At 41.0% G+C, this 24,320-nt stretch overlaps 2 protein-coding genes across 2 annotated transcripts; one reads left to right on the top strand and one right to left on the bottom strand.

The window, feature by feature from the left end:
* Nucleotides 1-59: 59 nt before the first annotated feature.
* On the bottom strand, nucleotides 60-5,388 carry sfxn3 (sideroflexin 3). The gene is made up of 11 exons (XM_017427203.3): nucleotides 5,281-5,388; nucleotides 4,103-4,278; nucleotides 3,857-4,027; nucleotides 2,400-2,498; nucleotides 1,777-1,852; nucleotides 1,580-1,665; nucleotides 1,362-1,489; nucleotides 725-774; nucleotides 576-625; nucleotides 442-489; nucleotides 60-363 (listed from the first exon to the last, which is right to left on the bottom strand). Exons 2-11 carry the CDS (start codon nucleotides 4,264-4,266, stop codon nucleotides 267-269), a joined length of 969 nt encoding a protein of 322 aa, XP_017282692.1. The 5' UTR covers nucleotides 4,267-4,278; nucleotides 5,281-5,388; the 3' UTR covers nucleotides 60-266.
* Nucleotides 5,389-7,295: 1,907 nt separating this feature from the next.
* Nucleotides 7,296-24,293, top strand: pdzd7a (PDZ domain containing 7a). Its single transcript, XM_017428889.3, has 15 exons — nucleotides 7,296-7,936; nucleotides 8,705-8,842; nucleotides 8,939-9,113; nucleotides 9,394-9,570; nucleotides 9,730-9,877; nucleotides 11,826-11,886; nucleotides 12,664-13,176; nucleotides 14,706-14,855; nucleotides 15,245-15,405; nucleotides 15,996-16,087; nucleotides 16,174-16,265; nucleotides 16,420-16,488; nucleotides 17,745-18,422; nucleotides 20,352-20,452; nucleotides 22,391-24,293. Exons 1-15 carry the CDS (start codon nucleotides 7,744-7,746, stop codon nucleotides 22,553-22,555), a joined length of 2,913 nt encoding a protein of 970 aa, XP_017284378.1. The 5' UTR covers nucleotides 7,296-7,743; the 3' UTR covers nucleotides 22,556-24,293.
* Nucleotides 24,294-24,320: the final 27 nt, after the last annotated feature.

The raw sequence follows: 24,320 nt of genomic DNA, 5'->3' as shown, positions 1-24,320 counted from the left end.
GGTTTCAACAAACAAAAAAACAAGACTGATTAAAAAGAAATCAAACCACATGTCCCCCCCCCCCCCCAACAGGAGTGCTTGTTATCTGAAGGAAAACTGAGGATTACTTCTACATGATGTGCATAAATAATAATAACTGTTAAATGACCAAGAACTTCCACTGTTCGCAGTCAGAAACCAATAAAAACATAAATATATCTTAGTTTTCTCTCCCACTTGTGCCCGTGATGACAGACGTGTGTCAGCGGCGTGCGTCTCGTTTGCGCCTACAGGCCTTTGTTGAAGTAGACCGTGGTGGTGTGAGGACTCGCCTGTCGTATCCTCTCCTGCAGATCCGCTTCCAGGTGGCTCACGCTCATGGAGCTGCAAAAACAAAAAAAAGGCTGGTTGTTACTGCGATGCCGCTTCGCGTTTGATCGCTCTTCACGGCGTGAAAGTTACCTTTTCTGAGGAAACAGGGCGCAGCACAGGGGAGTTGCAAACACCAGGCTACAAATGAGAGAAATTCAGTTCAAATATTGGCTTAATATCAAAATGATTTAAAACACATTCTTTAAAACAAGTATTTCACTTACCATAGACCGACTAGCCCCACTTGGACAGGAGCGTTCAGAATGGGGAACCGCTACACAGAAAATAAATCAGGGAATGCAGAAACAAATGGTTAAGTGGTGCATAAATATAAAAATAAATCTACAGAAACTCATCAACGCGGCGTGTTTACCTTCATGAAAGCTCTTTTCTCCAGAGCGTTCATTATAACGGGAGGAATGGCTGTGAAATAAGAAAAATAACGAGTCAGGAACGGTCGTAAGCCCCAGCAGCAACAATTAGATGTTAGATGTTTATTTTCACAGATGTGCTTTGATTGATTGATTTCTCATTTTGCAACCAGACTGATCTGAATCCAAATGTTCGAGAGAGGAAATAAAACAAAGCACGGAGGAAAGTGCTTTATTTTGATTTGGGCCATTTGATAAACTCTGGCAGTTGACAGTTCCAGGCATCTGTGTCTGAAACCAGACATGAGGGTAGCAGGTTGAAATCACTGCCCATGTTTTTCACTAAAAACAGCTGCTTTCTGCAGGCAACAATAACCCTGATGAGGCTTGACCAAAAACCAGTCTGCTTCTCATCTGCTCACTAATGTGAAGGCAGTCTGACCTGATTCCTGGAGAGAAATCTCAGTGAAAATGAACAAAAATCACAGAGAACTGTCTAGATTTGAGAATAAAATCAGGTTTTAGTGTCGATCTCAGCATCAACACAGAAGAGTTTACAGTCTGATGTGAAAATAAACTCTCTATCGTGACGGTTTAATCACTGCCGCCTTAAAGGACCACGTGGAGGATTAAAATTACCCATTGCAGGAACTGCCATGCCGATTCTTGACACCACCACCTGCACGATGGCTTGTTGGGCAGCGCTGGCAGACTCTCCTAACCTGTTTCCATTCTCATCCGTCACAGGGATGCCGTACTTCAGCTCCCTGACAGAAAGTAACAGGATAGCTTGTAAATGAGGGAAGGAAGTATTGGTTAATGCTCTTTTATTTTTCCCCCCTTTTAATTGGCCTCACCTCTGTCTCATAAAGGGAATATTAATACAGTTAGCAGCAGCAACAGCAGCAAAAGGGACAAACCGACTGACGATTGGAGGGAGGCGCTGCAAAGACAGGAGAACAGAGACACAGTCAGAATTGGCATCACATCTCAGATCCGTGTATCTGTAGTCAGGTTTCCTCATCTGAATATTCATGTGACTTGCATGTACTACCTTAGCTAAAGACTTGAGTCCCAGGGCAGTGACTACAGCTCCTGTGGTCGCGCTAACGTAAGCCGCACCAAGCTGGCTGCGAAGAGACAGATGAGATTCACACGTTAACCATCAGCTTCCCCTTTCAGGATCGTTGCAGATCAAAAATATCTCATTAACAAGACAAAGAGCTCTGCAGAAAGTGCATCTATATATGTATATATATTAATAAGAAACGTTTCTGAGTCGAGCTGCATCAAACAAGATGCTTTTAAAACTGCAAATTCATACAACAAGTGTGAACAAACCACAACAACATAGGAAAAACAGAGGAAAACAGCAAAACATCCATGTTGAATTTGATGTTTTGGAAGGTAACCCACTCTGCTCTTATATTTGGACCAATCTGATGCATTGTTGCAGCACAATGAGGTCTGTGCTCCAACGCATGCCGACCTGACATCAGAGGCCGTTTGTAACAGATGAGGTCGTGGTGACATGAGGCTAAACGTGCCAAACGGTGGAACAGAATACCACAGTGAGGGAGAGGAAAGCAGCTCCCAGCAGCCTCCTCACAGAACACTAGTTAGGCGGGGAGGACACAAATGATTTAGAGGGGAAGTGAGGTGAGAGGCCCTCCCTACTTCACGGTGATGGGAGCGTCTCCGCTGCGGTTGGTGTAATTGACGACGGCGTTGAAGGACTGGTTGACCCACTGCCAGAACACGACTGCCGGAGTGGTCCTGCAAACACAAGAGAACAGCAAACGGCGTTTCTGAGGAAGTGGGCTTTGTTTGGGACCTGTTGATTCGCAGCAAACAAATAAGTTCTGTTACATCAGAGCATCAAATCCAACACAATCAAGTTAGACATTTAAACCAGGGACCTTTGCTTTCATTAAAATTTCCACAAACAAGATAAAAGATCAAGATACGTTAGTCGTATTGGTAGATTAGACGCCACGTGGGTTTATATTTTACCCAAAATTAAAACACGATATCAGCAGGATTTATAATCTGCACAGCAATGACTTTCTAAGGGTAAGGAAGTGAAATATTGTGCAATTCAACATGACTAAGTTGTTTTTTCATTTGAAAAGGAAACTAAAAAAAAAACCCAACCCACAAGCCACTACAGACACCTGCAACGAAGGCTAAGAAAAGCAGAAAAGTGATTTTAATGGGTTCAAGATTTCAGGGAGTTTTTATGTACAAAAGATTCTCAACAATTAAATAATTTTTTTAAGATGTTATTTATCAAAGCCTTAATTTGTCCAACTACAGTTAAACCTCCATCAGGACAGTTTTATATATTAATGAGCTGTAACTGTAAAGCTTGTTCACATTCATTAGATAAATATAACATATATTTTAACCACTCTGTCAGGGTTGAAATACTTCCACATTTAATTATTTGATGGAACTGAATTATTGCATTTTGGTGCCATCTAGTGGTGAAATGCAGAAACACGTCAATTATTTATTTAAAACTTCATCATCAAAATGTATTGATGTGAAGTATGGGAAAAGGTCATATTTTTGAACATTTTACAAGGAGGTATAAACATTTTAAGAAGAATATCAAGAAAATAAAAACAATGAAAGTCACACAGAAACAAAAATTATAATCTATAATCCCATAATGTTTGAAATAAATAAATGTCATGAGCAGAAATGTTATTTGAACCTGCATGATTTTAAAATACGCATTATTGCAAACAGTAATTTTTTTAATGCAGACTGCATATTTTCTGTGTTTATTCAGTCTTTATAATTTCTAAATTACTTCATGAAATCTCAACAAGCTGTTATTTTTGGATAACATAAAACCTTCAAAGCATTTTCCTTTTTGCTGCTTTTAAACGAGGTGAGAGAGCTATTGGTTTTCAGCCGTTGGGGTGACATTTTTCCTCCTTTAAGAGGATTTTCACTGGGTAGGGATTAGACTATTTTTATACACTGCTGTATGCTGTAATGCAGTCCACACTGCAGTCAAACAGAAACTGTAACACATCTGTTTGTTTCGAATGGGAATATTTCATTTGAAATAAAATGGTGTTTTGATGTGCAGCTCTGAACGTGTGTTAGAGCCTCCGCTGTACCTGTAGAAGGTGAGCATGCAGCCCGTGATGGACATGTTCATTGGCACCTGAGCGGACATCCGGCCAATCACAAACATCTTCTCTCCCGTGTCGGGGTGGAAGGCGGAGTCATAAACGTACTTGGCTCTCCAGAGTTCATCCTCTGTTAAGCCAGGTTTTACAACCCCAGCTCTGCAAAGAAAGAAAAAGCTCTACCACATGTTGCTGATTGGATTTCTGACTTCATGCTCCATCTCCCGAGCTCACCTGTAGTTCTCCACGATCACTTTGGCCTCCTCCAGCGTCTCAGAGGACAGCAGGACGTTCCGGGGATCTGTGACCATGAAGAAGTGCTTGGCGCGCCCCATGAAAGTGCCTTGGTCCCATCTCGGCTCCTTGATGTTTATGTTGAGGGACAACTCTCGGGACATCCTGACTCTTGTCTAATAAGTAGCGGAAATTGTGATTAGCACTCGTGCACAACAAGAAAAGTAGTAATTTGTTGGAGAACGTCAGTAGAACAAACAACAAAGCATTATTAGACATGTTGACAGCTAAAGATTTGGTACAGAAAACCCATTTTGAAAATTTCCACTGCATTTTGAACATGTTTAAATCAGTCTCTGGACAAGAAAACAAAACAGATTGAAAATGTAACAATTACCATCTAAATCTGATTCATTTAAATCTACAAACATAGACAAACAATACAAATTTCACCAACAAGAAGGCAATCTTTTCAATACGCTTTGAGTTTGATTTAAGGGTAAAATTATTCAATACAATATTCAATGTATGAAAGCAGGTACCACATTGTGGCTCGTTCAAGTTGTGACTGCAAGCTCGAGGTAAAGAAAAAACAAACCTACAAGCAACAAATTTCGCTTGGACTACAAGACAGAGCTGTGATCAGGCATATTTAAAACAGTTTATAGATATCTGATAACCACTATCAGTGTTTTCATAGTAATATGCTATGGTTGTGAAAACAATAGCGGTTGAACAGCAACAAATGGCCTTTTCCTGTCATAATCACAAAGAGAAGAAGAGAAGAGACAGACATGCACGACAGATGGAGGTGTCACAAGATGCTCCACTCCTCTCAGCAGTGTAGCCAACTAGCTAACTAGTTAGCCAACAGTCCCACCGAAACTCACACACAGGGAGAACAGAAACTGATTGTCATAACTTTTAAAACGCAGTTAAATTCTCTCCACTTCTAATATAACAATGAACACTTTAATTGTCGGCTTGTGTGCCAACAAAATAATTTACCAACGATGTCCAGCCAGCTAGCGGCTAGCCAGATGGTGGTTCGCACAAGCTAACGCTAGCACTCCAGTTAGCTCGGGGAGTGCGAATTTCGAGACGAAACAAACCTAAACCTATTCGGAATGTGGTTTAAAATAATCAGACAAAATAAGAAGGTCAACAACAAAACATACCTGTTGTAATTTCTTTGATTTTTTAAAATGTATGACCTCTCAATATCACAGCGCCGCCCGGGTGGAACCTACGATGCCTTAACGTACTGTTGAAAGTGTCGTAAAATACAGATTTATCACCGGGGAGATCTGTTGAAATAACTTAAGTTGATTTAATTAAAATATAACGAACACTCATTAGGTCCACAGACTTTTCTAAGCGCCACGAAGGCATTTCTTACAACAATAAAGTGATGTAATAACCACTCGCATAAATAAATGTTTAGAGTTTCAAGCACTTGGGGTTGAAAGGTGTTGCTGCGTATCACATACTTTCCTCATGTTAGGCAATAAACAGAAATATATATTATGTTACATATCTTAAATATAATAATTTAGAAAAATCAACCAACACGGCCACATTAAATCGGTAAAGTTCTGAAAACGAAGCTTTTGGAGGATCCGTAAAAGCAGCACTACGAAGTGACACGACGGGGGCGGGGCTTAATTTGAGGACGCGGAGTGGGTGTGACAGACATGGAGACACGTGATTGGTTAAAAACAGATGAGTGTTTTTTTTAAACATTAATGTTATTTTACACAGTAAAAACCGAGACCAAACGTTTTGCTAAGATTTTCATGAATTTAGGCTATCTAGAGAAATTCATATATATATATATATCCTAAATATACCCAGCTTCTAAAAAAGGTGTTATAAAATGTGATCTGCTTGAGTTTGCTGCAACGTTGTCCACCAGGTGGGGCGGTTTATCCACCTTTTTAACTCGCAAAACAGAAACTCATCTAAGCACCCCTTTTCTGTAGCTATACCGAGACATAAAAAGTTTTTTAAAAGCACTTTTTTAAATCTAGATTGACCTCGAACAAGCTGGACTAAACATGCTTAATCATGCCTGCACAGCTGCAGGAGCGTCCATAAAGAGCTTATACCTGGAAGGGCAATAATGGTCACCTGGAGAACAAATGAGGTGGCACTAATACTCCGGAGGTGTCCATTAATGCGCCTGAGAGGTGGAGCAACAAGCAGCTCCAACACGGACCCAGCAGGTAAAGCTTTGCTCTCTTTATTTCCGACATCTATTTTTATTCCATAAATCAGCCTCTGTGAATTTAAAGTTAGACCGAAGTTAAAGGTTAAGTAAATGTGGCAGGGAAGTTGGTGTTTGTATCAGAATTTGTTAACTAGATATCCTTAAAATTTGAGGGTTTGAAGATAAATAGAAAAGGAAATTTAGGCCTCTTGTTGTGAGTCTCTGTCCATGGTGCTGAACTCACAAACTTGACTCTTTTTAAATGTTTATATCCTGCTGTATTTTATTATGTGAATTATGTGGATGTTGATTCAGCACTTTATCTGCTTTTTTAAATTTAGTTTTCTCTACGCTTTTTTGGAACCTAACTCAGCTGCTTCTACATACTTTGTGCTATTGTAACCATTCATATATCAGAAAGTTCAGCTCATACAGGAGAAGGGTGTTTCAACTTTTGTCATTTTTGTACTTTTCAAAATATTTACCTTTAAATGCAAATATTTTCGCCATAGAAATACACTGGGATCTCTTCAGTTCCGTCAAAAGCATGTGCTCTTTTAGTTTGGTCTTCTTTGCCTACTTTTAGTTTTTAGCCAGCTTTTTGCTACTTTTAGCTACAGTTCTGCTTCTTTTAACTTCTAGCTAGCCTTTTGATACTTTTAGCTAGCATTTGCTACCCTTAAGCTTTTGCTACTTTAGCTTTTAGCTAACTTTTTGTTGCTTTTAGCTTGTAGCAACCAATTTGCTACTTTTTAAATTTTTAAATTTGCTATCTTTAGTTATCTCGTCTTTGGCTGATGTTCTGCTTCTTCAGCACTCATTTAGCTCTCAGCCTTTTCACAGAAAATTGAGTTTTCTTTAGTTTTATTGAAGATCCAGAGTTTTGGTCCCAGAAAGTACAACAGTTAGTAAATTCTCATCTGTAACATATAAGGCTTCTTATCACACCATTTTCTTTTTTCACAGCCGGTATCCGTTTAATTAAACATGACCCTGGAGGAATCAACATGCTCTGCCAACTCCTCCACAGGTCCAGCTTCTCAGATGAAGCACTTACAAATCAGGCTGTAATGAGATGTTTCTAAGAAGATGAGTGGATTATGTCAACTTCTTTTACCTACAAATGTTAGGAATCCATCTTGGAGTCTGTGTTTTGGTCATGAAGGACTCATTTTTGCCACGTTTTGGTTGTTTACAAGCAGTGTCAGAGGAGATCAGCATTCCCATATACATCACATGCTCCAGTGGAAGCCACGTCCAGTGTTCTGTAAACTAGTTTGGTCCAGCAGGTCCAGAATAGTCCAATCGTTCAGCCCAGCTGCCCCTCGCCACTTTCCCCTGGAATCCCAGGCTGCGCATCCTCCGTCCTGACAGGTGAGCCCAGGTATCCCTGTGCCTGGATGACTAAGGAAAGCGCCTCCAGACAGTCATCATGGCCGACTCATTCCACCCTCCTTCCTGGAGAGACATGACGAATGGAGGCGGGCACCCCCACTTCAACAACGGAGGCCAGAGCGGGGGTTCCCAAAGCACCACGCGCTACATGCTGAAGAAACAGCAGCGCTACAGACGCAGGTCCTCCTCGCCGATGGGCAGGGTCATTCTCATCAACGCAGATGTCGACGGTGAGGTTTTATACGATAACTAGTAGCTACAGCGATTACACACTGGGTCAGCTGAAGTACAACACTGTGCAAAAAGTTTAAATCCCCCCAAATATCTTTAGCTTCCATCCAAGCAGCTTGACTTTTTGTAATCTTTAAAGTGATCTTGATCAATATAGTTCCAAATGTTTTTCTTCTTATTCTCTCATTTCTCCTTCCTGTAATTGATCATTTTCAGAGGAATGTTTTTATTTATTTGTCTATTAAGCCACTTATCTGCAACCTATGAATCATTAATGTCAACCTGCAGAAAACCTGTACAAACAGACCACTAAAATATTACAAGAAAGTTTAGCTCTTTGGAAGCAAAACATATTAAAAAGCACAGATCAGCACAGTTGGTAAGTTTAAAATTAGTCCATGTTTGGTTCAGCGTGATCCAAACCTAAAGATGTATGATTTGTTAGTTATTACAGGGAATTAATTTGCCATAATTTTGAAAGTTGATAAATGTATCTCACCTTTAAGCAAAACACCAAAAGATAATAATTGTTTCTGAAACATAAAATGTAAAGAATTGCTGCTTTCTCGAGTGGCTGTGAAAGTAAGGGATGGTAAAAATTGCAGGACTTTTTGTTTCTTTGTGTCCCTTTGGAACTTCTGATGGACATTTTCTGTCATATTAGAGACAACACAACTCATTAATTATTTAAAGAAAAGCACTTCACTTATCAATTAATACTCATCTTGACTGATGCTTGACAGTATGTCTTGTTTTGTGTGTTTCAGGAGGGGATGACAGTGAAGACATTCACACGGTGACGGTAGATAAGAGTCCAGATGGGCGTCTTGGTTTCAGTGTCCGCGGGGGTTCTGAACATGGGCTCGGCATATTCGTCAGCAAGGTTGAGGACGACAGCTCTGCAGGTAAGGAGAGGGAAAATGAGTATGTGTGCTTTGTTTTTCTGTTTACACGTGACCTTTGCTTCTGTGTGTCATGCTGGGTTTTGTCTGTGTTTGCAGCGCAGGCCGGGCTGACGGTGGGCGATAAGCTGGTGGAGGTGAACGGGGTCAGCCTGGAGAGCATCACCATGAGCAGCGCAGTGAAGGTCCTGACGGGCAACAACAGGCTGAGGATGGTGGTGAGACGAGTGGGGAAGATCCCCGGCATCCGCTACTCAAAGGAGAAGACCACATGGTGAGAAGAGGCAGCTGTAAATGAACAGTTTTGGGAAACTCTATTTGCTTATGACCATATTCTCTTTGCTATTCTAGTACTTTGTGATCTTATTACTTGCCTGCATCTCCTGCTGGTTATCTCTCTTTTGGGGATATACTGTATCTTGGTTTCATGTGGCAGCAGTGGATGGATTACTGCTCTGACCTTTTATAGCTGTTTTGATTAACTGATACTGACGGATTTGAGTTCAGTGGATAAAGGGCGCAGCAGTGAAATGTCTTTTGCACATGCGTCGCAGGGTGGATCTAATTCACCGGCGGATGGTGGTGGAGGAGAGCGGTCGGACGCCATCAGAGGCCAGTTCGGACGGTGCTCTCCGCAGGATCGTCCATCTTTTCACCACATCAGACGACTACTGTCTGGGCTTCAACATCAGAGGAGGCAAAGAGTTTGGACTTGGCATTTATGTCTCCAAGTATGAACACAAACATGAGAGTTGAAGCATGTTTTGCTCTCGAAAGGGCAATTTGAAGCCGATAAACCAAATTATTTGAATTTTCATGATGCAGACAGCCAACATCCTGTGAGGGTTTATCTGTATAAGCCTGAATGTCTGTCTGTGTCTCCTCCTCAGACTGGACCCGGGTGGACTTGCAGAACAGCACGGCATCAAAATGGGGGATCAAATCCTTGCAGCCAATGGAGTGAGCTTTGAAGACATCACCCACAGCAATGCAGTGGAGGCCCTGAAGAGCCACACTCATGTCATGTTGACCATCAGGGTAAGAGAAGAACTTCTACATTTCTTCAGTGTCAGTTATTAAGTCACACATATGTTTAGTTTTTGTATCATATATGTGTAATCAACAAAGTTTGCAAAGGTATTTTGTTATTTCAAGCATTGTTATACACATCAGAACTCTAATAAAGGCTCCTTTTATCATTGTTTTCAGCTAATTTTTCACTTAAACCACACCTAGTAGCTCAGGAACATAAACTAACTGGAAACTAGTGACAAAGAGTCCTTTTTTTCCAGCATTGTTGAACAGATTTTATTGTGAAAAAACAGCAAGTTTTCATTTAAAGCACTACAAGAACAGTGAGTTTATGATTGTCTATGAGCTAAAAATCAGGATGTTTAATGTCTACTGCTGATGGTGCATTTGATTCTTATGATTTTGAACATAATTGGTGTAAAAGAAAACTAGATTTGCTACAGTAGAATACAAATGTTGATGTTTTGACCAGTAAAATATCCAGGAAGCCAATTAAAAAAGGTTAAAGTATCAGTTCAGTGAAGTCTTACCAAAGATTGGTCTCTGTATAAGTTATTTAGGTTTACATTTCCCAGCTGATTGGAGCTTTGAGTGCAGATACTTGATAAATGTTAGTCTGTTAACCAACACCAGTTCTTCTGAACATGACAGCTCTGCCGAGCAGACAGCTGGCTTCCAGTCCTTCAGTTTCCCAATAAGTATCTGTGTTTGCATGCCTGTCTGTAAGACCACGCCACTTAACCCGTGTCATTTTGAGATAAAGGAATCCTGTGTATATATGTGTGTGTGAATGGGCGTATGTGTGTTTGAGAGTGCGTAGCTCATTTTACTCCTCTGATCTCAGGTTCCATGTGTGAAAAACAGCCAGGGAGGACGTTCATTATTCAAAGGCAGGCTGGGATCAGGTTATGATCAACAGAAAGCCTAATTTTATGACTTCACGGTGTCCTGTATTTGACCTGCTTATAGATTAGAGACATGTATAGTGGAGCAAGGATTAACCTTAGTTATTAAACTCCCTCACACCTGGACATCCAAGGCTTAGAGCTAAACCACGAGTGTTATCGCTTTGAGTTAAAGCTGTGCATTGTTGAGGCAAATCATTACTTTACAATCTGCTGGCTCTTCCACAGATAGATCCTTCATCCTGAGTTTAAACTAAGATAATTTTTAGTACACTCTTGGAATCCAGAAGATGAATCCTAAAAATGTAACATAAGCCCACTTGTCTTTGTGGTCATGTTTTCATACAGATATAAGTTTAACTCTCCTCACAGATAAACAAGAAAACCTACTGACTGTTTTAGCATCTCCTTTTCTTTTTTTTTTATAATTCAAATTTTTATTGATTTTCTGAATATTTCACATAAAACACAATAACAGAACAAAGGGAAAAAAAAGAAAAAAGGGCCGGCGCACCCCCCCCCCCCTCCCTCAGGGTACAGTCTTATATTATACGTATGTTACTGTGTTAATTCAAAAACATTTAGTAGTTAAGAGAAAGGCATTTGTCCGGGAAAATCAGGCTTCACCCAGATGCATTACTCAAAGCCGTGGTTCTTTTCAAAGAGTCCCAAAAGCTGTCCCATTCCACGTCCTTGTTCCCTTTCATGTTGTTGAGCATGGCTTCATAAGAGGCTGTATCCGTCATTGATTTAATCCACTCATTTAGCTCAGGACACTTTGTGGTCTTCCAATGTCTTAAGATGATCCTGCACGCTGTCACCAGACCGACCACCACAACCGTAAAAGCTCCTTTTGGGGTGTTCGGCATTTCAGATCTATCTCCCAGTAGACACAGTTCTGGAGTCTGAGGGATCTCTGAGCCAAGCCATGCACTCAGGGCCTCCAAGATTTTAATCCAAAATAGCATCTCCTTTTCTAACATTGTCGCAGTGTCCCTTTTTATTCTTCCTAAAATATATCAGACTTTTCATTCTTTTCACCTCAACAGGAAGCTGGCAGATACCCTGCCTACAAGGAGATGGTGGCGGAGTACGGCTGGCTTGACAAACGTAGGCTGATCACTGGAGAACAAACACAAAAAACACATTTAAGTGACTTTAAAAGATTTATGTTTGAATTAACAGAAGTTTTGGTTTGTTAAATGGTGTTTACTTATTGATAATATGTAAATCTAACACTTAAAGCTGTTGAATGAAAAAAAATTATATATAAGTAATGATTATTTTTTACACAGTCATATTATATTCTTTCAGAATTAAGCATTTCTGGTATTTTAACAAAGGAGTTTATTTAAATAACTTAGATGAAAAGATTTTAAAGATATAAGAACTTGAAGAGTGGTGTGAAAAATGTTACCTGCATTGAATTCAATATTACACAACAAAATAAAGATTATTTAATTAGAGGATTTTGATTTATTCCTGTTTCATCTTTGTTTATTTTAATGAACTGGCTATATGGGGCATATATATAGACATTTTTTGATTTTTCAGTGTGTTACGAGTGCTTCTCAACAAAGTCAGGGATTATTTTGTCGAATTCAAAGGCAGCTCAGTCTGTTGGAACAAAGCATGTTCTGACATCTGGTATAACACGCAGAGTTGCTCAAGAGTTTTGTTACGAAAAAAGGGACCTAAGAACTCCTGCTTCCTGTTCTTTTCTAAAGCTTATAGGATTATAACAATGTAGGGCCAGAGAGTTTTAGATCCAAACAAAGCAGTTTGAATAAAACAAGAAAATGTTTCATTGTGAATACTATCAGTTTGATTTAGTCCACTTCCTCAGACTAATCCAGGATACTTGTGTTTATGAACTGTTTTCCACAGTCGCCAACGGAGGCCATGCTCCATCTTCACATGGTTCAGACTCCAACTCCTCCGTGTCCTCACTGTCCTCCAGCACCCCTCTCAGCTCCCTCAGTGGACTCTCCCAGGTCCTCTTCCCTCCTGTCTTCGGCTCTGAGATGGTGGACGTTGCCATCTCCACGGAGGACCGTTCCAGACGTCCAAGCAGCTCTGAGCGAACTGCTGACACTGCCATACAGACCGACCCTCAAGCTCCTAACCACTTGGACCACCCATCGCCTAGCAGGCTGGTCGTCGCAGAAACCAGGCGGACTGTGGGCGAAACGGTGCTGCTGAAGGACACGGTCATACATGGGAAAGGAGAGGGGCCGAAGGACGTGGGAGGGGCCAGAGACGGAGGGCGAGGCCGGGTGAGGACGTTGTCAGCTGGTGACCGGGAAGCTGAGAAACACTCGCCTAAAACGGAGGCTCTGATGGCCCTGAGCAAACCACGCAAGCCAATTCGACGTTCCCAGAGCCACATCACTGTGTCAGGTGGGATCTGAACGCCGACTGAGAAAAGCTGAGCTGATTTTTTAATGAATAACTTGTGTCATTTCACCAAAAACAATGAAAGTAATACAAGAAAAAATGTTTTAAATGTAATTTTCAGGAGTCTTTTATTACTGGAAGGGGTTTTGGTGGAGGAGCTGAAGCACAGCAGAGAGGGTAGACTTTGTTTGGCATTTGTTCAACTTTGCAAACTAATTGGCTCTTCTTTTGTGGGTTCACAACAGTGAACAGTGGACTCTGCGCATATTGTGGCACAAAAGGACTTTGAGGCAAAAACCCCTGCATTGTTGCAACTTAATGAGTGTTTTCATGAAATCCATTCACATGTTCATAAGATATTATGAGAACAGTCAAACAGAGTCGACACCAACAGTTAAAGGCAAAGTTTTAAACAAAAATAAAGCAGAATGTTGGGGATGATGCTCAACCTTGACCACATCAAACTTTAGCTCAGTATCTGTAAAACTGGCTGAGTTACAGCCATTTTTGTGTGGACTATGGTCAGTTGGCTTTAGCAGCCATCTTGAATTGTTAGTCAGTTAAAGATGTGCAATCAGTGATTCGTTTCTGAGAGTTACGTTCAAATCTGTCCAGCAATTCACAAGATATTTTGCTAACAGGCAGATGTAGCTGACTCTAATAGCTAAAAGCAAAGTTTCATAACATATAAAGGCCCACAGCACATTTGGCAAATTAACCTGGTCTGTTTTTCTATAATTATTTTTAATGGCAGCATCTAAATCCATCTTTTCAGAATTATGACCTGGTTAATCAGGTGACCAGCTGGTTTCATGACAATAACCACATTTTGTAATAAAGTCTCCTGAAACCTTCATCTCTCCTTCATTCCAGGAAGTAAGCATGATTGATTTGGTTGATTTAATCTCCGGGCAGAATTTGTTCAGGAGCACATAGTTGACACAAACTCAAATTAATCATTTTTCCTTTAAACTCACTTGTTGTGCTCCTGTGAGAAATGACAAAGAACAAGAACACTGACAAATATCCGCCCAAGCTTTGCAGGAGCAGTTGAGTTATTAGCCTTTTCTCTTTCAATTTATCCAGCTCACCCACACCTCCAGGACCTGGTGGACGCCCAGAGCGTCGGGATATTTGTTATGTATGCAGAGCCACTTCACTGTAGTGCTCTCAATAAATGCGGGAGGTGGAGGTGGTTCAGACTGGCGTAGCTGCAATTTATCAAAACAAATGTGTTTCTTTCCACACCGGCAGATTTACTGCATTGAACAGAGGAGCTGACTTCAGTGTGTTTCATTCAGCATCACTGGCCAACAGTTTAACATGCAGTGGCACTGAGATTAATGAATTTTGTTTTCAGCACCAATCACATCCACAGAATGTCCTAGGGTTGCAGTTTTTACCCATGAACAAGATATGACTGCAGCAAAAATGGACGCCAGCTCCGTTCTCACTTGTTTTAATTAATCAGATTCATCTGATCTGACCACATGCTGAGAGACTCATCTGCTTTGGTTCATTCCACCTTTTAGAGGACAAAAAGAAGAAAAAGAGACAACAGAAGGAGAAAAGATCAGCAGAAGGTAAAACGAACCTGCAGCGCTCCAAAACCTTTGTCAACTTGTTGTTCAAGAAAGACCATAAAGAGAAAAGTCACTCAAAGTCAGCGTCTCACCACAATGGTGAGTATGCCATCACAAGACATTGTTTTTTTTCTTTTATAGTCACACAAAACAAAATAAAGCAGACTGATTTTATATTTAATTTTACTCTTTTAAAGGACCAAAACACAGTCCTTATATGGTGGATTGTCATTTTTGAGTTAGTGGTTAGGTTAGGGGTTAAGGCGTGAATCCAGTTTAGGTTAGTAAGGGTTATGTTTAGGGTCAGATAAAATGTCCTAATAGGAATATAAATACAAATTTTATGTGTGTGTGTCTGATTGTTGTGGGCTGAGGATGTGATGGATAACCCACCTTTAGACAACTTGAAGAACAGCTGTTCTGTACTTTCAGGTGTAGATTTCCATCCCTACATCTTATTTTTTTTCTTTCGTGAACCTTATTCCTAGACAAGGAGCGAAGCCGTCCCTTCCAGCTTTTCGCCTCTCCGAAGGAATCCCGTGCTGGCAGCCCACTGCCCCATCACAAGACTCTGCAGCACGTGGAGGACATGACAAAGAAGCTGCTCAGTCCTGACGAGTCGGCCGCAGTGATGAGACACTGTCGGAGGGTGAGAGGTCGATCTGAAATGACTCCACCTTTGTTGTGTTTAGCCTCGCAGTGAATCACCTGTAACATCAGCTGCTCTCCTTGCAGGCCTGAGTGTTCAGTGTTGTGTGGATTGTTCCTTAGTGATGGGTGTGTCAGGCAGCAGCTGTGACAAAAGACGGATTTGGCCCGTCATTTAGAATTAAGATCAAATTCACAAAATCGAATTCTTTATTCTAATCAAGCCATCCTGCCGCTTAACTCCTTCAACTACTTCAGCATAGAAGATTTTCAGCTTATTTAGCACCATGTGAGTTATATTTTAATTAAAGGACACCCTCAGGGCTTGCCTTAATTACAAGCCAACCTTAAAAACCTCACTCAGATGGATGCTGTAAATGCACGTCTTTCAAACATCACAACCTTTCTTAATGCAGATTTAAAAACAACTACATTTCAGGCTTAAGAAAAAACAAATTGATCCTTTTAAAAAATATTTTCCGAGCAATAAAGCAGGTGCTTCTTTCACCTGAGACATGCTGTTTGAAGTCAACAACTTTCTGTCTGAGTCTTCTTCCTATCGTCTGATTGAATCAAAAAGTTTTCTTGCAGTTTTTATCCGACACTGTGATTGAGGATTTGGTGCGTCCCATTCTGGCAATCTTGGATCGGCCAGAGAAGCTGCTACTTCTCAGAGAAATACGGTAAAACATCGATTTCAATCCTCCTGCTTACACCTACATGTACTGTGAATGTAAGGGCTGACAGACTGTGATTCTGTCCTCTGCAGGATGCTGATACCGATCACAGAGTTGGGCCGTTTTGACAGCATGGTGATGCCTTTTGAGCTGGAGGCGTATGACATCCTCAAGAGTCGCTCTAGTAAGCAGAAAAACAAATCTCACACCACTTTAAGTGTCATGTTTTTTTCTTGAAAGTTCACAACAACTCGTTTGTGCGATAAAAGGAAGGGAGAACCCTCTGGAAGCTCAGGTGAGATGACCCAGTGGTAGCTGTAGTTGTTTGTTTCTTGCAGTGCGCTCTCCGGCCCTGCGCTCGCCTCGCAGCGGAACCCCTCGACGTCACCTCATCACCCCAGTCCCAGGTATGTGATCTGTATCGCTTCCTCTCCCTCTCTTTCTTCAACAACCTCCTCTTTTTTTTCCTCTTCTAACCATTTCTCTACTTGTCAAACTGACACACATGCACACACAGACCCCTTCCTGGCCTTGACCAAATGCGAACTCAGCTCCTAATAACCTACAAAACATCTAAAACACACTGTTATACTTTCACTGTCTCCGGTTTCCTGCGCCTGCGTTAAAGCAGAAGCTTGTGTTACAGCTCTGTGGCCCGCAGAAAGGACTGAGATGTGCACCACTCACACACGGGACGCTTGAAGACAAAGATGCTTTAAGTGTTTGCTTCATTCAGGAGACATTCAGACACAATTAAAGTCGGCTCGCTGTAGACTGACTGCAAGTCGAGGGTCAGAGCATCAACCTCATGAAATGACCCCCAAATCCCTTCCACAAATGCGTAGCAGTTGTGTTGCTTTCTGGGTAATGTAGATGATATATTTTAAAAAGAAAAGATTATCAGGGATAATCAGTGATATCAGTAAAATCATTGTTTTCAGATAGTAAAAGTGCACTAGTTAGGGGTTTTGTTTGATAATATCACAAGAAAATAAAAATGGAATGTGCTGAATGCCGGTTTAAGCGGCACATTTAAAAAGCAGCTCATATCTGCAACTAAAACCGGTCCTTTATAAAAGAGTCACAGCACTGGGTGTAAAAAGAAACAACAACAACAGAGGCGTTCCTTTTGTTACTTTACTGGAAAAGACAAATAAACTGTCATTCAGGCGTCCCTCGTCTCACATTTTCATGACCTGTTTTATACTCCGAGTTGGTTTGACTCCAACTTACTCATGTTGAGGAAAACTTCCAGAAACAGGCCACAGGCGTCTTGCGCTGCCCCCTACTGGTGAGTGTAAATGTGTCAACAAGGGGTTTGAGCTCACTACTGTATGTACATGTAATACAAAAAATGTAAATAATTTATCATAGAAGCTCCAAAAACACATTGTATATAAATTTATTCAACTTTATTTTTACATTTAAAATAAACAAGAAAACATTACCTCGAGGCAAAGAATTTCTTTGTTCAGTCAAATACAAACTAATTCAATTCAGTTTATGCAGAATGTCGTAATGTTTTGGTGCATATATGTTCTTTGGTTGTAAAAATAAATGTGCACACCTCAGTGTGTTAATAAACTGAATATCAGCCAACACTCTTAAAGCTACAATGAGTTATCAGGAGAACAAGTAGGACTTTATCTCTGTGTTTGTTCAGACTACAGGGGTGGATTCTACCTGCAGCCGGTCAGCGATGCTCAGCGCGAGCGTCATCTGGTAGATGAGTTTGACAGACTTCGTTTGGCCAGCCAGCAGTCGGGCCATCTGCCACCGTCCCGTGCCTTCACCCCCCTGCTGGACGTACCTGTGGACAACTACACACCCTTCATTGCACGCTCCCGCTCGCCGAGCCCCTCGTCCTCCCACAGTTTCCTCCTCACAGAGTCACCACACAGCACCCAGCGTGGGCGCCGGCATCACCATCACCTCTCCCCAAACAGAAGAGAGAACGGGGCGCCGCGGCAGGACGAGGTCTCCTTGTTGTCTGTGTCTGACTGTGGAGAAGGCCCCCGTGAGCGTGGGAGGTCACCTGTGAGGAACGGCCGCGCGGGAGCAAGAAGAGAGGGGAGTCCTGACAGCGTTTATGGCAGACAAACCAGGCAGGAGGGCTACACTGAGGTCAGTGTGCGGGTTCCCTCACAGCGCAGAGGGAGAACCCCCCTGGCTGATGTTTTTGACCCCCAGAGGGACAGGAGTCCCTCCACAGGCAGAGGGGGAGGTCAGCAGGTGAACGGACTTCCTCAGAACGGTCAGAGAGTAAACAGGAGAGAGACTCTTCCACCTGAAGAATATGAAATCACAACTTTGACCATCTCCAAGGCCAAGAATTCCCTGGGTAAATACAAGCAACGGTGCATTCAGTAAAATATTTTCATAGAACCAGGGTTCAAATTGGCCTTTAATCTGGGAACATGTTGTCATGTTTGTAAGTAGAACATGAGCCGCTGTGTGACTTATGTAGTGATGCCAGCAGCAGAGCTAAGAGAATTGCAGCTTAAACCAAAAGACAATTTTAAGAAAAAAATGCTTTAAACTAACCTGATTAAAAGAAAAAAACCAACACAAGACAAACTAAGAGCATATGACCACTTTCCAGGAGTTTTCTACATGAATGACCTACTAAAGCAACCTACAGATCACAGGTCACGTTAGTTATCAGTGCTTCACCTGCAAAATGCCACTTAGACAAGTCACGACAGACAAAAAAGTAAATAACAAAAATAAATTATTCAAACAAAAGGAGCAAAATAGCTACGACAGCATATAAATCATCAACAAAAAGTATGCAAACATCTGTCAGTGCAGTTTAAATCCCAACTAAAATCATCTCACACAAGCAGTTTTTCAGGAATACCTGCAGGAAGGAAAATGTAAAGTTGCTGACAAATATAATGATGTAGACATACGAAGAGCAGGATGGAAACAGTTCTCAGTGCATTATGATACTAAACAGCTTCATCCTAGAGTAGCATAACTAAACAGTGGTTCACGATCATCTTTACTAGTTCCAACATTAATTTTTGTTGTTGCTTTTGTCATATTAGGAAAGTTTTTAGACTTAAAGTTACTGACAGAGTTACTGTCTGCCTTTTGAACTTAAACTGGAGGCACAAGAGGAAACTGATAGCTCAAGTTTCTGTCCCTTTAAGAAACTCTAGAAAGCACAAGTAAACCTGCAGCCTGAGAGCAGAGTGCTTAGTTGGGATAATATTTTACTAAGAGGTCTCTCAGATATGACAGATCTTGGTTATTTAAGGCTTTCAGTGAAAGTTTTGGACAGTGAAGAGAAGGTAAAACTGAAGAATTATAATCTGTCCTGGTAAATCTTATTAGAGCTGTCACTGAAAGGTTTTCTGATTTATTTTGGGACAAGCCAATAGTAGAGAAAAGCAGTATTTCTGCATCACTGTGAGACAAAATGTTCCTAAATTTAGAAACATAGGCGAAAGGGAGCCCTAGAAACCTTTTATTGTTTCTGTAAAAAAATAACTCTAACTTCTTAACAGTATTACTGAAAAACTAGTTAAATGTCACCCAGAGTAATGACATCGTTAGCTGCTGGGGGTCTGACTTTAACAGCAAAACACTGAACCGTCTGTGAGGTGTGTTTGTTGTTTTCATTGATTCGTTTCCTGTGGCTCCATGGATAATTATAGCTGAGTGTCAGCTGTGTCTCCTTTGTGTTGTCTAATAATATTACTGAAAGGAAGAATACAGCAGTGGTTTCCAAAGTTGGGTCATAAACCAAGTTACATGTGAGGGTCCTCAGTTAATCTCCTGAAACCAAATTAAACGTAAAAAATATTCAATAATGACCTATTTTTTTACCTCTATTGTGATAAAACAATAAACGCAATAGTCCATAAATTAATAAAAGTAGTACTGTAGTTATTGAGGTTGTTTGTGTTATCAGTAATCCCTTATTTAATAGTGTTATTAGCAAAGTCTGTATACCTAAACTGACAGGATTTGGGATTTTATGGGTCAGAAGCTGAAACATTTGGGAACCACACATATACGGTGCAAAATAAAAGCACAGAACTCTGCAGATCTCCAAGACTATCTGGAATACATGAGGAAAACTCATCATACACACAAGCAAATTCTAATTTATCATATAAATATGACTTAAATAAGGCTTGTGCCGCAACACATAATGCCCTCCTTGCATTTGTGCCCAAGAGCCCATTCACTAATTTGCCCAAACACGAGCAATTCCAAACTGCTTTTTCATTTATTAACAGATTTCTGTTTTTCTCTACAGGTATAAGCATCTCTGGAGGTATAGAGTCTAAGATTCAGCCTGTGATAAAGATAGAAAAAATCTTCCCAGGCGGAGCGGCTTCTACAAATGAAGCTCTGAAGGTGAGTATTCAACCCCCTGCACCCCCTGACCCTGTTTTTAAATGATGGTATGGGTTTCAATTTGCCGGCCGAAAAGCATCACAAGAAAATGATGTCATATTTCTATCATAAACGTTAAGAAGGAACTGATTTGAAGCACGTCAGTCGTTCGTGTCTGTTCAGGTGTGTTGTAAGCATTTGTCAGATGATCTCTGAATGTGGTTATGAGTTGATGTTGGCATGTCTGTGGAGATGCTGAAGCTGAGCACCAAGGAGTGAGCAGAAGATGAGTGGAGAGCCATCTCAGGTAGCGCATCGGCTCCATTATTAATGAGGTACACGGGCGCTGGTCTGCTAATGCATTGGTAATATATTGCCTGCACAGTTCCTTAATAGCGGCTGATAATTGCGGCCCATTTCTTTTTAAACACATGATCCACCCAGTCATTCATTAGAGGCTAATTACCAGCCTGAGTGAAGGAGACTGCTGCCAAACAGCACGATTATTAGAGAAACTTATAAAGAAGTGTACAAGTTCACTCGTACTAAATGTCACGGTCCTCTTTAGCCTTTTCTCCTAACAAAGAGGCCGCTGCCTTCTTGGCTCCGACACGTTTGCCTACTTGTTGGCACACTCCTGTTATCTGTTGTTTCAGCCTCACACTTCCCAATTAGACATGTCAGCTTTCTCATATCAGCTCCGTGGTTCAGTCCTATCTGCTGCCGCTCTGTAGGCGGACGTGACACCAGGGCAGTACAGCGTCAGCACGCCTCCTGCCTCCTCAGGCTCTCTTGATAACTTGTGAATGTTGCTGGGTTGTGTGTGTGTGTATGTGCAGTCATTCCTTTCCATAGGTCCCTGTCAAAGTTTACACAGGTGGAAAACTGGACACGAGTGGGTCGTTCTCCATTCAGCTGGCCGTCTAACAGCGATTATTAAAACCTCTCTCCATTCTGGTGACAGTTAGTAAAAATATTACAAGGCATTTTTAAAATATTTTGATCAAACAAAGGATTATAATTAGGGGCCTTTTTTCCTCCAAATTAGTGCCAGTTGTAAGGCTATGTGGGAACAAATGGATCTTGGTAACAAAAACTATAATATATGTACAATTTGAAGGGAAACAAAAGCAGACCAATAATTGGATATTACAGCAAACTTTTGCATCCCATGTTATTTGTTGTCCTCAGGCTTAAAAGGATGGTCGATCAGGTTACGGTCATGAATATTTACTCTTAAACAATATAAGAGCACTTTTTAATTCTCTTTAAATAAAACAGATCTTAATCTTTTGATATTGTTCTCATGGAAAACCTGTGAACATCAAACTGTCAGGGTGAACACACGACAGCGCAGCAGAGACTTCTTTTATATACCAAATGTGTTTGAACCAAAATTTGATGAAATATGCAGGTGAAGAACGAGGGAAACACGCTTGCATGTAATGACTGGAAAGGAAAACGGAAGGGGAAAAAAAAGACCTGATTGCTGCAGATAAAACAATGGCCATCGGCCTTGTGTGCTTCTGCGTTCATGTGCTGCTAACCTTGACTGATACTGAGCACACGAGGCAGGTGCATCCTCAACGAAAGCGCCGATGACATCAGAGGAAGTTCCTCTCGGGGGCTCCATAGATTGGTGACTGTCTGCTCGCATCCTGCAGGAAACGGCGAGCAAATGCTCTCTAATTATGTGTGCCTGTGCAGGTGTGTCAGTGTTTTTTTTTTCCACTGACCTTGTGCTGAAGGGGAAACTTTATATGTGCACTAAGGACAGCCGTTTGTGTGCATATATTAAGGGGAAAGCCCCTCCAGTTCTTCCAGGCATGACTTAAAGTCTCATTTGGTAACACAATAACAGCAGATACATGGAGACTGTCTACAAACGTGACTTATCATTAAATACAATCACTTTTTTCCAGTGTTAATTTTCATCTTTACATGCCTTTCCACTTGCAGGCTGGGTATGAGCTGTTGTCCGTGGACGGAGAGAGTCTGCAGGGAGTCACTCATCAACACTCCGTGGACGTAATTCGCCGCTCCTTCAGCAACAAGGCCAAAGAGCCCATGGTTTTTGTGGTGAAGGTCCCCAAGGTTTCGTTCTCCCCCTCCAGTCCCATATGAACAACGTGTGCCTCAGATTTCTGCTCGGACCTGAACAAAACCTGCGGCTTGAAAGTGTGAGCGAACCACAGGCTTCATCCCAGAGGAGGAAACATGAGCTACGTGGAGACTGTTGGAAGTATTGTTAGATATCCCCTTTGCCATGATGCCCAAATGTTTCAAGTGTATGACTTTTGTAGCATTTTTAGCGAACATTTTACTAAATGCATACATTGCACATGAGCTCCAACTAACAGAGGCGAATGCGTTGCGTTTTTTTAATGGGAGATTTATGATGAGATTATGCGATTCAAATGCATGGCTCTGGTTGAAAGTGTGCCACTGTTCAACACATGACAGCCTCGCTCTGACCTCTGAGCACCATCTGACAGCGGTCTGCACTTTTTCTGCCCAGCAGCCCTGAAAAACTGCCAGAAGGAGATTATCCCAGCTCGTGTTATGAGATTTATAGATTTATACCCAGATTAAACTCCTGTATTATGTCAAAACTGATAGTTTGGTTTTAGAGGATGTCTGTGGAGATTATTCCAAATTGCTGCTCAGTATTTTTGTGTTGCTTCTTTTCCATTTTTTTTTTCTCTGTTTTTGGCAGAAGTACATGAACTCTGAAGCAATCCGCCACTTTAGAGGCTTAATTACATCGCGCTGCGGACAAAGCTGATGCAGACATGTGAAGAAGCTGGAAAAAAAAATCACATCAGTGAGAGATGAAGGAAGCTGGCAGCAAAGGTCAACATGTCTGTAGGGTAGGAGAGATAATGGCAGGAGAATTTACTGTGCATAGTGCCTTATTTCTGTGCAAGAGCAGTCGGAGAAAAACAGTTGAAGTATTGCTCATAAATGGTTTGAGGGTGAAATATTTAGGTCCCTGCATTAAGTTAAAAGTTTAAATATGTGCATCAACGCTAAAAAATTATAGTGGTGCTTTTATAGATTGGAAACCCACATTATATTTCTGTAGAATAAGACCTGATGCATCAGATTTCCAAACAAGTCTTATCAGGTAAAGAAAGTCCCAAAGGATAAACATTATTATTCAAGGAAAGTCATATTATAGTCCATATCTGTAAAAACAGCAAGAAATAACAGCAGTTGTTGGTTCTGTCCTGCACATTAACTTAAAAATAGTGTTTTAACAGATTCTTTTGTACAGAATAGCTTCAGTTTTTTTGCATGAACCACCTGCTTCACTTCTTTCTGCAACAGTTCAGGTCAGGATTCAGCCTTAGCCAATAAAAGCTATGAACTATATAGTTTCCTTTTGAACTTGCTAGTATTTTTCCATCATTGATTGCAAACCACACTGGTCCCCGTGCGTCAAAATGATCTCTACTGTTACATCTCTCACAACAGGCATAAGATTTTGATGCCAGAATGCAGTGTTATTATTTATCCAGTCCTTCTGCTGCACTTTTAAACCAAAACCATTTTTTTTTCTCTCTATCCAAAAACAAGTTTTCTAGTAGACTTCTGACTTTATAGCAAACTGGGCAGCCAAATTCTCCTTGGAGAGCTAACTTTCTTTTAAAATTACCCTCAGATTAAAAGATATTACATTCAATTCAGAAGTGTTTGCTTCTAAAAGGAATACTGGATTATATTTCTCAATAAACAAGTAAAACATGACATTGTGTGCAGCCTCATTTGTCTAGTTTTAAGTTTTCAAAACTTATATTTCTGGCCCCAAATCAGATTTCTAGGTTATATTTATGCAGAAATACAAACATTGAAGTGTCTGTAAACTCTCCAGCACCAATATTTTTGA

The sequence above is a fragment of the Kryptolebias marmoratus genome, linkage group LG22 (assembly GCF_001649575.2).
Source record: "Kryptolebias marmoratus isolate JLee-2015 linkage group LG22, ASM164957v2, whole genome shotgun sequence".
Lineage (NCBI taxonomy): Eukaryota > Metazoa > Chordata > Actinopteri > Cyprinodontiformes > Rivulidae > Kryptolebias > Kryptolebias marmoratus.
The sequence above is the reverse complement of the archived record's forward strand: the minus strand, read 5'-3'. Positions and strand labels throughout refer to the sequence as shown.

Bases quoted from the DNA above. Each gene is read 5' to 3' on its own strand.
- pdzd7a (XM_017428889.3), top strand. From the start codon at position 7,744: ATGGCCGACTCATTCCACCCTCCTTCCTGGAGAGACATGACGAATGGA. The intron at 16,088-16,173 runs GTAAAACATCGA...TGTCCTCTGCAG, and splicing joins CTACTTCTCAGAGAAATACG to GATGCTGATACCGATCACAG. The intron at 18,423-20,351 runs GTAAATACAAGC...TTTTCTCTACAG, and splicing joins CAAGGCCAAGAATTCCCTGG to GTATAAGCATCTCTGGAGGT.
- sfxn3 (XM_017427203.3), bottom strand. From the start codon at position 4,266: ATGTCCCGAGAGTTGTCCCTCAACATAAACATCAAGGAGCCGAGATGG. The intron at 1,853-2,399 runs GTAGGGAGGGCC...GTCTCTTCGCAG, and splicing joins GACGCTCCCATCACCGTGAA to CCAGCTTGGTGCGGCTTACG. The intron at 490-575 runs GTAAGTGAAATA...TCTCATTTGTAG, and splicing joins GTGGGGCTAGTCGGTCTATG to CCTGGTGTTTGCAACTCCCC.